The sequence below is a fragment of the Geospiza fortis genome, unplaced genomic scaffold, assembly GCF_000277835.1.
Source record: "Geospiza fortis unplaced genomic scaffold, GeoFor_1.0 scaffold162, whole genome shotgun sequence".
Lineage (NCBI taxonomy): Eukaryota > Metazoa > Chordata > Aves > Passeriformes > Thraupidae > Geospiza > Geospiza fortis.
In genome coordinates this window covers 2,762,681-2,778,134 of record NW_005054316.1, presented here as the reverse complement: position 1 = coordinate 2,778,134, position 15,454 = coordinate 2,762,681, and the positions used below count along the sequence as shown (strand labels likewise).

At 38.5% G+C, this 15,454-nt stretch overlaps 1 protein-coding gene across 2 annotated transcripts in view; it reads right to left on the bottom strand.

The window, feature by feature from the left end:
- Positions 1-15,454, bottom strand: part of PDE7B (phosphodiesterase 7B) — a 170,194-nt gene that overhangs the window by 20,387 nt on the left and 134,353 nt on the right. For both annotated transcript variants that reach the window (XM_031056267.1, XM_005420075.2), the window contains exons 5-8: positions 4,871-5,022; positions 3,552-3,615; positions 1,825-1,920; positions 34-134 (exon numbers count right to left, since the gene is read on the bottom strand). In XM_031056267.1, the coding sequence (XP_030912127.1) occupies positions 34-134; positions 1,825-1,920; positions 3,552-3,615; positions 4,871-5,022 (413 nt within the window). The remainder of the gene's footprint in view (positions 1-33; positions 135-1,824; positions 1,921-3,551; positions 3,616-4,870; positions 5,023-15,454) is intronic.

The window sequence follows — 15,454 nt, the reverse complement described above, 5'->3', positions numbered from 1 at the left end:
GAAAGCAGCATCAGTGTGAAAGGTTGTCATTACCTTGGGCTCCCTCAGATAGCAGTGCATAGCTTGTGTGACATCAGCAGCATGGACAGCATTGTGGTATGGGTTCTGGCTATGGTAATCTTCTTGAACCATAACTGCGAATCAAAACAGAAAACAAAGATCCTTTTGTCTCTGAATGCCATGGCCACAAGTGGGAACTGGACTTAAAATACAATCTGAGGTTTTGCAGTCAGCCGCCTGAGGAGTTCCTTCAAATAGCTGTAGCTTATTTAAATTACTGCTTTTATCGGGGTACCTTTAGAGAAAAAAATGCATGAAAGGATTTGTGAGGCCCAAGGGGATATACTGGGTCTAGCGCATAAATCACCTCTTTCTTGCCTTAGTGAAGGCTCTCATTGAGGAGTAAAATAAACAAGGAAGAGAGGCAAATTTATCCACAACGGAGTGTAATTATTTAGCCTGCTGTTGTAGGGTAGTAGTGTGCCATTAAGGCAGTACCACCTATTTTACAGCAGCAGGGAGTGGGACTCTGATATCCTGCCATGATTTGTTATTTGAGTGATGAACTACAGGCAGAGGCATTCCTACATCCCCAAGGGAAGAATTAAAAAAAACCCCAGCATTGGGGTATTCACAGCAAAATCTCCTGTGACAATTTTAGTCAAATCTGTGTTTTCATTTTAAAATGCCAGTCCCTCTTGCTTCAGTTTGCAGCGCTGGAACTGGTCCAGCTGGACCAGGAGCACCAACCTCTTAACTCTCAGCTTTCTCTCAGACAGAAAAATCATTGAGATGTGTGCTTCACATCCCTCTGTGCCTTGCAGCAATGTGTGCACCATTACGTGGTCGTGGGACAGCACCACGTGAGCGCTGGAAGCTGCATGTGATTGTGCCTAAGGCGCTCTCCTAGACACGATCCAATTAATCGAATGGAAAGCCAACGGGCAGATTTCCCATGGCGCTCGCTGCCAGCACAAGGAGCACCACAGAAAGTCCAAGCCTTCTGTCTGTTTCCAGCCACACAAGCATCTGGAGGTACAGTGGGTAATCCCTTAAACTGGGAGTTTAGACCACTAGCTCTAATTGCTTGACTGTCCGCTTCACGTCTGCCCACAGGAGTTAGAAACAGCAGGGAGATTTTGTCTGTCTCCGCACCAGAGGAACACTTTCCAGAAGCAACAATTAGGCAGTCTTAAAGAGACCCTGCTTTGGAAACTCTGCCTGACAGCCTGAAAAACTGGCATTTAGCTGCTTTCAAAAAGTGATGCAAAAAGTAATTGATTTTGGCCAATTTCTTCTTTTGGTTCACTGACAGCATGGGGCTAATATTTCTGTTGGCAGTAACAGCAGCAGGGGCTTTCATCAACACTGTTCAGTGTAGACAGGACAGCTTGATATAATTTGTTAAATTTTGCACATAAGCTTTTAAGTGCCCTGGGTCTCAGTGGTCTTTTAGTCACTAAAATAATTACGCTGCACCACAATTGTACTGTGCACGCGTAGGTTCTGCAGTGTCTGTCTGTGTGGGCCTGAGCCAGCCACATTTCTGCATGGCATATTTTACTTTAAATCACCAGTGTGACTGTGGTGGTGGGATGCTTCAGCCCAATGCAGAGCCTTTTGAAATCCCTCCACTGACTAGGTACTGAACCAAGTACTTGAGTGTCTGCAAACTGTATGCTGATACGTATCATGGACATCTTTTACTGAATTATTTCCAACTACATCATCATTTTTACGTAGATAGACCAAGCCAGTGCCTTCTCTGATGCTCTACTTAAGCTATAAACTTCATTCAAAGATGGTGTTGAGGTGTGCACTTACCAAAAAACCTGTGTAATGTAACCATGTCTAACTGGAAATGGTGAATAAGTCCATGCACATTGAAGAGGTGACAAAGCAGTGTTACAAGACTGTTTCCTAAAAGGAGAAAGGAAAAACTCTTAGATTCCCTTTACAGGTAGTTACAAACCAAGCAAGGCTAAAAATCTGGGTAATTTCCTATTAGTCAGCTCCTATCACCTCATCTCCAATGAAGTGAGCTTAGATGACTCTCATGTACTCAGAAGTCACTTATACAAATTACTCCTATATGTAATCAAGACTTGATGGAAAGGTTGTACCAATGGAGTGCCATTCTTGTGTCTAGATGCCATAAAGACACATTTGCTGTTTCAACATGACAGGCAAACTGTGGTTTTAACTGGAAGAAGGCAAACTGATATGGTTTTAACAAAATCTTTGACAGGCTTGTCTGAGAGCAACACCATTTTCATAATTCAGGTCTATCTTCAGAAACAACAGAAACAAGAGTGGCTTTTCTGCCACTTGGATTTGCCATACTGTACTAATTAATTAATTACTAAAAAATCAGGAGTTTGGAATGATTTTTTCTTATTTTGCATATGGCTGCACAAACATGTAATTAACCCATGTAACCTAGCTCAGCTACAACTGCATCTCATAACAATGACACAGACAGGAAAAATGAGTTGCAGCATTTGCAGTCTCAAGTCTCACTGTAATGCTGCACTGGCCTTAGTGTAAATCCAATACTGGGAACACTGGCAAAATTGAGCCTTACTAGTATTACATGATCTGCTATACATAAACACAGTATTTTAAAAAGTTTGCACTGCTTAATTCAGCGTCACTGTTTCCATAAAAGTTAAAAAACCCCAAACCAACCAACCCATACTACACATAAACAAAGTTTGAAGGGAGTCTTTTCTTATTTAATGTAACTCAGGAAGGAAAATAAATATCTTCCATGAAGAACACATGGAAACTTACTTGGTCTTGACTACTGAGCAGGGGCACAGAAAGATAATTTAGAAGAACTATGCTTTTGCTTCCCAGGCAATTTGCAATCCTTTTCACTCTTCACTGCCAGTCACTCAGCTGAATGAGCCTCTAAACCAACTTTTTTCTACATCTTCTGCCCCAGTCAAACCTAATCAGACTGGAGTGAGGAATGAGGGATCTCAATTCTCTGAGCAGTACAGAAACGGGAAAGGTGTGATCATTACCCTCTCCAGCAGTTACCCGATCAAGGGGTATTGTCTGGACATTTGTGGGGAAGTGGGATGGTTTTACAGGCATGTATTTTGAGAAAACATTTCAGGGATTTTTACTCTCTAAATAAATTTCCTAATTTTTGCTGCTGAACACAAGCGAGGGTACCTTCACTCAAATGTCTTTAGTATTGATAGAAATTGACAGATTATGGAGATCTGGATTTATTATATCTAACAGGTGTATTTAAAGTGGCTTGGGAGTTTCACAGGCAAATGAAACAGAAACATCTCTTGAAAAGGTGACAACAACAAATGTAGGGGATTAGATTAGTACAAAACCACACTTGAAACATTACCCTATAGTTCAGGAAAAGCCTGAAAAAGCTCCAGGATGTGATTTTAATAGAGGTTAAATGTGGCCAATTTCTCTTCAGTAACCTGAACTGGAAACATTTAGCAAACAATTAATTATGGATTTTTTGACTAGTCATATATGAGAGAGACTGAAATAAAGACTTAAAAAAAATTACTTACCATTTGTCAAGCGATCAAACAAGAAGATGTCAAAATCCCACATTCCCACTTTGGATAGCATATGCTGGAAAAAGTAAATGTGAAAAGGCCAATGACTGGTATGTCACACTGTAAAGCAGATTTTTATTATTATTCCACATTAATCAGTCACAGGATTGGTAATTACAGCTTTAAAGTTTTTTTTGAGAAACCTATAGAAGTCATATTTGAGATATCAGAAATCAGGCTCATGCGGCTGTACTGCAAAAAATATCAGTTGCACTTTTAGCTGAGATGATTTTGAACATAACACTAAAAATGCCTCTAAATGGAATTCAAAGTAATGAATAATATAAACCAAAATATTATGAAAATATTCCCTCTTACTGCACAAATGCTTCATTGTTTCTTCACGTCCCCAGATTTTCAGTGCAAATTCTCTTAGATTTTTAATACAGTGTTTTAAAATCTTAGCTCTCATGGTGAATATGAGTTACAATGTGCTAAACAAAGTAGTACACAGGAATAGCTTTTATAAATTTAGATACAGTGCTACTGTTAAGTCCACTCAGACATGCAGAAGAATCCATCATTACCTGCAACTGCAGTGTTTTACAGCTACATCAGTTGAGTCAGGAGACTGATTCTGGACTACCTCTATGACCTACAGTGATGTATGTGTGAATGAAATACACATTCACTCCCATCTCTAATGTACATTCAAACAGTTCTGGACTCTTAACTTCTTTCCAACGCCTGGCACATAATCTCCTCCAGCAGAGAATAAAAATTGCATAGGCATATAATCCCAACGCCATCAATTGTGAAAGTTTTGCTAGAAAAACCATTCAAAGTAGGTGTAAGAGCTGCAGAATAAGATAATTATATTTTGATCACTGTGAAGTTTGCAGTCAACGCTCCACACTTCCTAGCCTTTGCCACTATGGAGACCTGTTGTGGGTTTCCCAATAGCTGTTCCATAGCAGATGAGAGACACCTGTCTTTTTTCAAGTGGATGAACTAAATGCTGTGTCGGGGCTGCACTTAAATCAGTAACTTTACTGAAATCCTTCATTCTTTAATAAATCCATATATAATTTCAGTTGTTGGAATCTGCAAATGCTGAGTAGATTTAGCAACATTTTCTGTTGCTTTGAGACCTAAGCCTTTAGGCTGTAACCACAAATGAGGAATGGACAATCTGTTTGTTGAGAGATAGGCACATAACGTGGCCCATTTAAGAAAGATCAGCCAGGAATTTGGTTATCTGAAGACTAAAACAAAACTGACACTCTCTGTAGTATTATTAAAAGAAATGGAGAGCTGGAGACCTGTCTTACCCTTGCTTGCCCAAGGTAGTCCTCATCCAGTAGGTAGAGAGAGGCTTGTGGTACAATTCCACGCAGTAACCGGGATGCATGGAAATATCTCTGGAAACTTAACAGTCTTTTCACTTTTTTCTTGGTGCCGACTTCCCCTGAAAGTGCAGTATCTGTGAAAAGCAATCAGTACAGAAACCATGAAACCCGAGGTGATGGATGACATTGTCAGTTTAATATGAGAAATATCAAACACTTTAAAATAGTAATACAAAAATCATGAAGTTCACACTTCTTGCCAAGCCACATGAAGGAGCTGTATTCAAATCACTTCAGCATAATATAATTGTTTATTTTAGAGAGGAAATATGTTCCAGGGAAGAGAATACTATTGTAGGTTTTGGAAGAGCTGAGTTCGGTACACAGCCTGCCACAGCCTTTACTGTGACCCAGCTCAGTCACCTGGGGGAAGGGGGTGATACATCTCCTAACTGCAGGTGTTAGGGAGAGCCTAGATGACCAGGCAGAGCTAGGTAGAGCAAAGCTGCTCTTACCCTCTCTGCCTCTGTTCCCTAACTACACACCTGAAAATAACATTACTTTGATACCTCACAGGAGGTGTCATTGGAATATATTAAAAATTGCACAGGTAATCTTTATACCCAAGGTGATCTTGGGTATAAAATCAAAAAAGCGACACCAAAAGAGAACTCAAAATACAGTTTGAAAACACAAATGTGTGACCCACTTTTGGAAAAGGAAATAAAAGAGAGAAAGAAATAAGAATAGATTAATAATCCTATTGCATTGTCTGCTGTAATTTCTACATATTAAAGCAAATTATAAATGAAGAAAATATTTCAGCTGTGCAATGAGGAAAGCAGGTATATTCAGATAATACAGGCATTTCTGGTTACACAACTGAATATGTTCTTTTCACTCAGTACCAGGATAATTCTAATTCCTTAATGCTGTATTCGGAGATTTTCATATAGGGCTAAATGTGACACAAAAACCAAGGCAGTTTTATACAGTGATTAAATCACTAATTAGAGTAATTAAATTACCTTATTATTAGTAAGAAAAATATGGAGGCTTTCTAAAACTCATAATGATTTAGGTAATTTCATCTGAACTTTTAATAGAACCTCACACTCAGTTGCGGTGTTTTCATGTTGCAGTCTGGTATAAGTTTTGGAAAAAAGAGAGGACAGAAACTGGACAGTTGGTCAAAGGTAGCAAGATACAATACAGTTTTATTTGTAAAACAGACCTTGTAAGAAACTGAAGATTAAACAGTCCTTTGAGAGAAAAGTCATGATTTCTTGAGATAAGAAGCTCCATAGCAATGCACTGATTTAAATAAGAGCTCATGAAAAATATCTACACACTGAAGCTGACTCTCTGTTTTTTTATTTTTCCATCTATTTTTATGAAAAAACACTGAATGTCTGGTCTACTGTGACATTAAAATATCACTTTGTCTGCTGTTTCTATGGGTGGTATTATTCTGAGAGGATTTCCAGAGAAGTCGCTAAGGTTTTTTTGGATCATGGATGGTTCAGGATTTGATTTCTCTAACAGCAGCAAGCACCCTCTGTAGCAAGTTTCTTCCTTATTAAGTAATCCAGCAGCTACTGAGGGGCAAAAAGTCAGCAACAACATCCAAAAAGCCATCCTATGTACTGAGGATCAACAAAACTTCCAACACCAAGTAAGCCTCATGGTTCTCATGTGCAGCCCAAAGACCTCACTGAGTTTTAATAATATAAAAGCACAAAATAACTTCATTGCATCTTGACAAGCCATGTGGTTTCCAGAATGAAAACAGTAACAACACCACTACTGTACTAGCCTGAAGGTCAGGTTTTCATTTATGATGTGCCAGCACCTGCCTTGATTTTCTCACACATTTTAAAAGCTGGAACAATTTCATGGCCTGTTGAAGGAGTGACTAATGTAGGTGTGAACAGTTACCCAGTGGCAGCGACACATGGAGGAACCAGTAGACTTGTTTTCTTATTTCTTTTCATTTATATAGGGCTGCTATGAAATGGCTGGCATTCAGTTTAATTCCTGGATAACAAAACACTCTTAAAATAAATTCACTTTTTAAACTTGTGTTAGCTGTTTCTCAACTTTCCAACTTTCCTATTTCCATCTTATCCACAAGCTGTCACTACTTTCAGGTAACAAGTTTAAATTTTAAAGTACAAAAAATTCACTTTTTACATTAAAAATTAGAAGCTGCTCTCACTAATTTTTATCTAAGTTAATATCTGTTTTTTCAGTTGAAGACAGATGACTGAAATCACCACCTACACTCTCTTAAACTGTCTTTAAAACTCACATATAGAGTTGCTGTGGATGATCTGAAGATGAAGGTTTGGCTTCAGTCCCAACAAGCAGCTGTACATTGGATTATGAAGAAGTGTTTATTTTATCCTTTGGATTACCAGATCATTTCAGTAGCATAAATAATACTTGCCAAAGCACGAACAGGTCAGATAGAAACAAGTAACTTTTTATTATGAAACATATTTTCTGAATTGCACCACCGAACTTGCTGCCCATTGCTCTGTATGGTTTTCATGGGTCTCAATTCCAATTTAGTCATCAGCACACAGTGCCCCTGAAACCCGAGATGATGTTTCAGGCGAGCACTGTACTCTAATATCTTATACAAAAAATATTACCCACAATAATTTGTTGATCTGTATTTTCATTCATAACAGAAGAAGTTCATAATACTGATAAAGAATTGCATAAAATGTATTTTCAAAACTGGGCTCTTGACAGAACAGCCCAAATCCAGCACTGTAGGCTATCCACGTGCAAACTCTGGATGTCAACTTAAAAGAATATTATGTTAAAATCACATCCTTTGGGCCATTTCAGTAATAACTGATTTGCTTCTGAATCACAGGACTTATCAGCTGATTGCTATGACCCATCTCAGATTACTCTGACATCCACAATAATGTATTTTATTATGATGGTGTCTTGCATAAAATTGGACTGTAGCTGCCCTTCTCTGAGCACAACACACCCCAAACAAGTATAATCTCACTAGCATTTTCTCTTTCCCATTCCAAAATCAGTGTCAAACAAAATAAAGGAAAAGCACAACTATATGAAGTTGAGAGAAAAAGGTTAATTAGAACAGAACACCAAAAGGCAGTGCAGCTAAAAGTGAACACCTAAATTCTGCTCTCAGCTCAGCAGGTGCATCTGAATCTCCCAGAAGCAAAAAGCCATTCCCAACATATGGGATCTACCAGCTGACATAAAATCAAGATGCAGTTTGAAGATGAAATTAAGGATTTATGTGAATGACTTAAAGTAAAATGCTGAACATACTACTTTATTGACAACTGTAAATTTCAATTTAAATCATAAATATAAAATTTTGATGATGACACGTTACAAGTCATACAGTGCCTTTAGATGAAACTGAATAACAAAGTAAATTAATAAAAAATATTACTGCAGATATCCTTGAACTTCAGCTGTGGAACTATGGATACCAGAACATATGCTATAGCATCTGGTTAAAGACCATGATCTGCAAAACTCACATGGGAAGGATTTAGTAATTACAGGCAATTTTGGAATGAACGTGAAAGACAACCAAGAATGTCTTTTGTTTATACCCATAAAACTTCCCTCCAGAACTGTGTTTAACTTTAGTCATTGCGGCAACTTCTGAATGTTTTGCTTACTTAAAAAAACTCCATCTCTTAAAAGATACCCATTCTCATGCTACTGCATGACTGCCTAGCAGAGGGGCTGCAGAAACCCTCCTCTGTACACTGAAGAAAGTTACTGTGTGAATTACACAGACATCTTGTATGAATTACACACATGTGTACAGAAGTGTTCCTACCAGCATTCCTCACAAAGCTCAACTTCTGCCTTCAAAAGCTCAGATGGCCTGAGCTTGCAGCGTTTCTCCTGTGTTTTAGCAGGCAACCCAAGTGGCTGCATTTTTCTGCAGGTAATTTGACAGCCACATCATGCACGCACGCACACGCCAGCAGACCATGGATGATGTCTGCATTACTGCACGTGGCCCTCAAGAGGTTAATAAGCTGCAGAAATCAATGGCTGCCTTCTTTCTCCCAACACAGCTCCTCCAGTTACACAGATCTTCTCGCCTTAAATTGATCTGTGCCTCACTACACACCAACCTCTGTTATTTCAGGAAAAGAGTTTTCCTGCACTGGGAACTGCTACCAGTTTTATTTCACATTTCTTTCACACTGCTGCACTAGCACGTGCCCACAGGCAGCATGAATATAAAAATGATGGAGGTTATGCTAACAATGGTTGAGTTAATATCCAGAAATGATCACATAAATCAAATTTGGACAAGGGTGTACTTAACTCTGCACCAGACATTCATTACATTGTTACTGTTCTTTCAAAGTAAACAACCTTTGTTATGCATTCAAATAAAGCCTCTGAGTTTTTCTTCACAGTACTGCCTTTTGTTATTTTATTGCACTTCAGTGTACAATAAAAACAGGTCAGCCGGCAGTGTGAGTGGATAAAAAAAGGGTTTATTAATTTTCAAAATGAATGGGTTCAGAAAAGAGAAATGTTTTTTTCCTCTTCTTTCCTAAAGGATGCAGAATAAATCAGGTCCTCAAGCAGCTGCCTTTGAATAATATAATTTGTAACACCCTTTCCCCTCTTCCAAGGATGCAAAGGCATTTCATACACAGCTACTCTATGCCTGAAGACCCAGGCAGGACTGGTGGGAAAGTGCTGGTGGGATATCAGGAAGATAAGGTGAGAGGGTGAGTCCTGCAATTTAAGGTCTGGACAGCCGGCAAACAGCAAGGATTCTGGGAAACAATTTGTCTCTGGTCCTACAATTTTCCGCACTGGTTCCTGGCTTGACAGCTGGTTAGAAAACTTCTCTTTGTGAGCCTGAGAGGTATGTAATTGACAAAGGAGGAATAACTGGTGATTGTCCTTTTTTTGCATGTAAAACTATGCCATGCATTTGCATCACCTTTACTGAAGTCTTGTTTGGCATATTCATTGCATGCTTGGTTGCTGAATTTTTCTTACACAGGAGAGTGCATAGCACTGATGATAGAAAAAAACTGCTGTGCCTTCCTAGTATCTTCTTATGTTACAGCCTTATCAGTGTCCAAAAGACAACAGCAGCATTAGTATGGGTAGTTGAACTAACACGAGCAATCTAAAAAGTAATGACAAACTTAAAGTTTTAAATTTGAATTTTGTAGAAAGCACTCATCAACTAGAAGAACAGCAAACCTCTTTTCTCTGCACTGTCTAGGCCTTCCAGATACATTTCACGTTGTAGTCCAAAAAGCCTTCAGAAAGAAAACACTGAGGTTTTGAGGAAAGGCCTGAGAAAATGCACAAACCACCAGAAGCCCATGTAGAAGGACTGTCACTTAAAAGCTTTCAGTCTGGTGCAGAAGGACCAAGGAGCTTAGATGAATACCCCAGATCTATGTCTCAATCACCTGTGGAAGAAACTAACAAAGACTGATTCAAAATTAGTAAGATTGTGTCAATTTTATCATCTGAATATACACTGGTCACTGCAACTAAGAAGACTGAGATGAAGACCTTGCACTATATCCTATCTACAGATAAAAAAGTGTTGCTCTGAAATCTTGTAAATGCAGAAATCCTTCTGAGACTTCCTCAGACTATATGGAAGCCAAAAAAGTTGTGTTATAAACACTTTGTTTTTACTTGCTTCTCCAACGTCTAAAATATTCTTTGTTCCTTGACTTCTGAAAAAATTGTTCTTAGAGATCAAGTGCTCTCTGTTAGCTGCCATTGTTTATATAGTTTGCAACTTCATTATTTCTCTTTAGAGGGGCAAACTTTTTTTCAATGAAAACATTTCTCACAGCAGAAGCTGTGACAAAGAGAGAGGGACCCTGAACACATCAGAGAAAAGCAGAAAATCAGAAGAACAGCAAAAGAAGTTTAAAATGTTCTGCTTTAGAGTAAAAATGTTGTTCTCCAGACACATCCACAAGTGCACAAAACCAATGCAAAGCCCTGCTTGAAGAGGAGGTACTTGTGCTTCTCTGGCTAGTGTGAGAGGTTCTGAGAAATCACATTTCTAGGTGACCTGGCTTTGGAGTTTCCTCTTTGAACTTGAAGTGATGGTGCCTTGTAACAGCTGAGTTTCCAACTCCGGAAGTTTCTGCACAATTACTGGCATTTTGAAAAAGACTAGTCATGCAGTTTCCTCCCCATCCCAAAATACATTCTTTTTGATACTGTTTGACAGAGAATACAGAAGTTAAGAATTATGCTGATAATTTCACTTATATACTAAATAATCCTATTACAACAAGTTCTGGAGAAATTAGGGTTTCAAAGACCACTTAACAGAATATTGGCCAAAATAACAGGAAGAGGAATAGATTAAATCAAAATTTAAGATTAATTCAGATGTGTTTCTTATCACAATTTGAAGCCTTTATTTGGGCTATCACTCATCTTTATGCAAACAAACACTTTGGCATCATTTTATTAAGCCTCCTCCAAGTTCTTAGGAAATGGCATGTTATTTTCTGGTTTGTCACAATCTCATTATGATTTCATTATGAACCTTTACTTTGACACTTCAATCTTTGTACAGCAGTCAGGACCTTTTCTTCCTAAAACTGTGGATGTTCTATAGCTGATTACAGCTTCTCCAACAGGAAAGAGGGCATCCCCTCCTCCTTCACTCCCCTTGAGAAAAAACAACATAACCTGTAATAACAGCAAACCCAACCATCATTTATCATTTTAATGATCCCTTCTCCTTGTTCTTTCTTTTCCTCTGGTCATTTGGAAAGCATCCTCAGTGTTATCTTCAGTACATCCTTTCCCTTTTCTAATCAAGGAAAAGAAGGTGGGGTGGCAGAATGGGTCACGCATCATTTGGCAACTTTTAAAGGGACATCTTCAGTTAACTGAATCCCAAGTCTGCACTGAAAAGTAAGTTACAAATGAGTGCATCAGGTCAGTGTTTGCTAAGATTTTGTGCGTGAAGCACATGCAAGCTTTTTGTTTATTTTGCTTGCTTTTGTTTGTTTTGAGTTCTCCTGAAGCATTCATAACCCAAAATTATGGATTTTGCTGGCATACGAGGGCATGTGCATCTATTGATTTTACATTCTGGCTTTCATTTTTTTTCAAGTGTGGCATTAAAGCTAAACGAGGAGCATGAATGGTAGGAAGCAGATTATGCTTTTCAAGCAAACTCTTATTAAATTAAATTAAAATTTGCATATAACACCACTTAGAAAAATACAAAAATGCAAACTCTTCCTCCAAAAAAAACCCCTTCCTATTATTTGATGAAAAGGGTGAACCAGATTGACTTCCAATGATACAAAGAATTTTTTAATATAGTGAGGAGTTACTGGGAAAGAGAACAACCTCTGTTCTGAAGTATTAAGAGGATTCTAATTTCTCTTCCTTGAATAGGTAACTGATAGCAAGGCCACAGGATGACCAGCTCTGGAAATGTTCATCCCATTCAAACAAGCTAACCTGACTAAGAAGCCTGTGTCTCAGGGATGTTGATGAGTATCTTTTGGATGGGCTTACCCATAAGGAACTAGGGGAAGTATTATATAGAAATAATGCAGACCTCATAAGATCTCTCCCTTTCTAATTTAAAAACCATCTGGAACTTTGGACTCATCTCCACAGGCTGGGCTGGGTTCTGAGTAATCCAATCAGCCCTTGAAACTTCCTCACAAGACTTTTAGTGTCCTAATTTAACCTAGGTCAGAAATATCTAAAAAAGCATCTCTCACTCCCACTTCTTTTTCTAGCCAAAGGCAACAAAACAAGGCGCTTAACCAAACTCTTTTTAACCTCACTCAATTGGGTTCAGGTTACTTGATGGTTCAGTTTTGGGTTGGTGGCTGCGGTTAAGTTTTATTTTCCCTGGAGATGGGCCCTACCTGAAAGCCCTGGAGTGTTCAAAATTCAAACCCAAAAATGAATGTAAATTTTGCAATAGACCCTTCTGTAGACAGGCAGAAACCACAGATTCAAATGTCCACAGACTTTGGTTCTTGGAGATGGAGACATTTTCATGACTTCATATCTTCCCTTACTAATCCTGACAACATGTTTTATTTCTCCAATACCTAATTCATCACATTCCTGCAAAGTATGTGATGAATTCACTTTATTTGCAAACAAACTGAAAACCAGAGTATTTTGCTTGACTCAGATCAGACAACAAATCAAGGACAGAGATGGAATGTTACCTAATATTACCATTTATCACCACCTGGAGTTAGAAGTATATAATCTGTAACAAATTAATTTGCCATGCTAAGCTTACAGCAGGTGGGGTTCTTCAGGACTCAGCTTCTACCTGCATGACAACATCAAGATCCTAAGTAATACAGAGACATTCCTTTGGAATGTCTACAGACATGTTTTGACATTTTGCATATTCTCAGATCCCACCCTGTGTTCCTGCTGTGCAAGGTGTAAGAAAACAGGTATCTCTCTGGGTAACACCATTTGGGTACAGAGACTCCAATCTGCAGGTCACATATATAAATACTGAAGTGAATACTGAAGAAGGGAATTAAATATAGTCAATTAAAGGCTAATAATTTTGTCGTTTGCAAGCCAAAATTTAATTCAGATAAAAGCTTAGCATAAACAAGATGGGAACGGGAGAATTTAAGTCTTAAGAACCTTGTCTTCTGACTTGCTTGACAAGCAAACTTGTAAATAATAAGTTACTTATCACAGCTGTAATCGATGTTATTTTGTTACTCTACTTGATTGAACCTGGCAATAAAACAAAGTATCTAACATAATTGCAGGAGGGCGAGGTCTTGCTTACTGCTGCATGTTTACTTACAAGTCCAGATTTATCACAAGGAATTCCCTCAAACTTTTGAGTTAAGGCAATGAAGAAGTGTACTGTCACAGCCACCAAAAAAACCCTCATAATGAGATAATAAAATCCATTTAAATCAATGCATATTAGTCACTAGCGAGATCTGCTTCAATGACTCACTGAGCAACTTTATGAATCAGAGAACTAAATTATTGCTTACCATAGCTATGCTCCTTTATTCCTCAAATCCAAAATATACTCTGCTAAAAGGAAAATTGGATTAATTCTCACTGCAGAAGTGTTTTGAATTCTAAATTATTACCCTGCAAATATTTAATTTAACTCCTTTTCTGTCCTGTGAACACAGTAAGGTTCATTTAATTCACTGAAATGCAAAAGTGTCAATGAATTGCCAACACCAATTTCGACCTGCACCAGGTTCAGTCTCAAGCTTGATCTACCCAGTTCAGAGTCAAAATTTCCTAAAATTTGTGGGGTTTTGTTTGGAATTAATTGAAGACAAAACTATCACCCTATCTTCCCATAAACCTATAGGGCTGTGCAAAATTTGTATCTCGTATTTTAGGAGTCCTCCCTCTGCTGGGGTGGAGTTGCTACAAGGCTTCCCCTCAAGCTTCTGACCCGCTGCCATTGACACAGAACAGAATCTGGTAGGTCACGCAGGTCTCCACAAATTGCAGGACTAACTCTAGGGGCTGGGGCAAACATTCACTCCTCAGAGAACAGAACCAAGGAGTTCTCGGCAACACAGGGGTATTTTACACTCAATTTGGTATTCCAGAGTTATTGAGAGTCCCCAAACCCACAAGTGCAAATATGCCTAGCAAAGCTTGCAACTAAGCAGAGAAAAGACAGGAAGACACTAAAGCCCTGTATCTCCCCCAGAGAAGATTCTGAAAAATCCTCATGGTCCTGACAGCCTGGCAAAGACAAGGTGAAGCAACACTAATTTTCTATATACTGCAGAGTCACTGGGGGAATGTGTAGATGGCATCACAGACTCAAACAGCAAGAAGCCAACATTAGTACAGTTGGCTTTGATTAGGGCTACAGAAGATCCCATTTTCAGAGTGAAGGAAGTTTTCCTATCCAAAAAGACTTCGTGGTGTCTTAAGTTACACAGAGACTTTACTGTAGGACTCCAGAAAAAACAGAAGATATGGTCTAGTCAGTGTTAACCCTTAACAGACAAAGTAGGGAAACATCCACTAATTTGACTGAATCTGCAAGTAAGCAAAAAAGAAAAAAAAAAGCTACATGTAAGTAACCTTTAGTCTGACATTAAATATCAATGCTCTGTATTTTTTTTTACATGCAAATTTACATAATGGATGTCAACTTGTTCAAGAATGAGCTTCAGTGTTTTCCCTTAATTTAAAACAAGGCTGGTACTGTTTTTTTTTGGAACAGTATTTCAGACGCGAGATAGAACAGTCGCTATTTAAGCTCAGTTTGTTAGTGAGAAGCTGGAGTAATGTTTATGCAGCATTTGTTGATGACCTCTGAGAACATTTACTATAACATTTCATCTGCCTCTTCTCTCTCTCAGTGTAAAATCTTTCAGTATACAGTTGCTGCCTGCCAGTTACTGCCCCCAAACAAATGAAACATGGGGACAAAATTTTACTGCAAGTATTAGTTGGGTACTTTTCAAGAAAGTGTGCAGTGCTGGCATTTACATATATTTCTTTTTGATAGGATGTGCAGCACCATGTTTT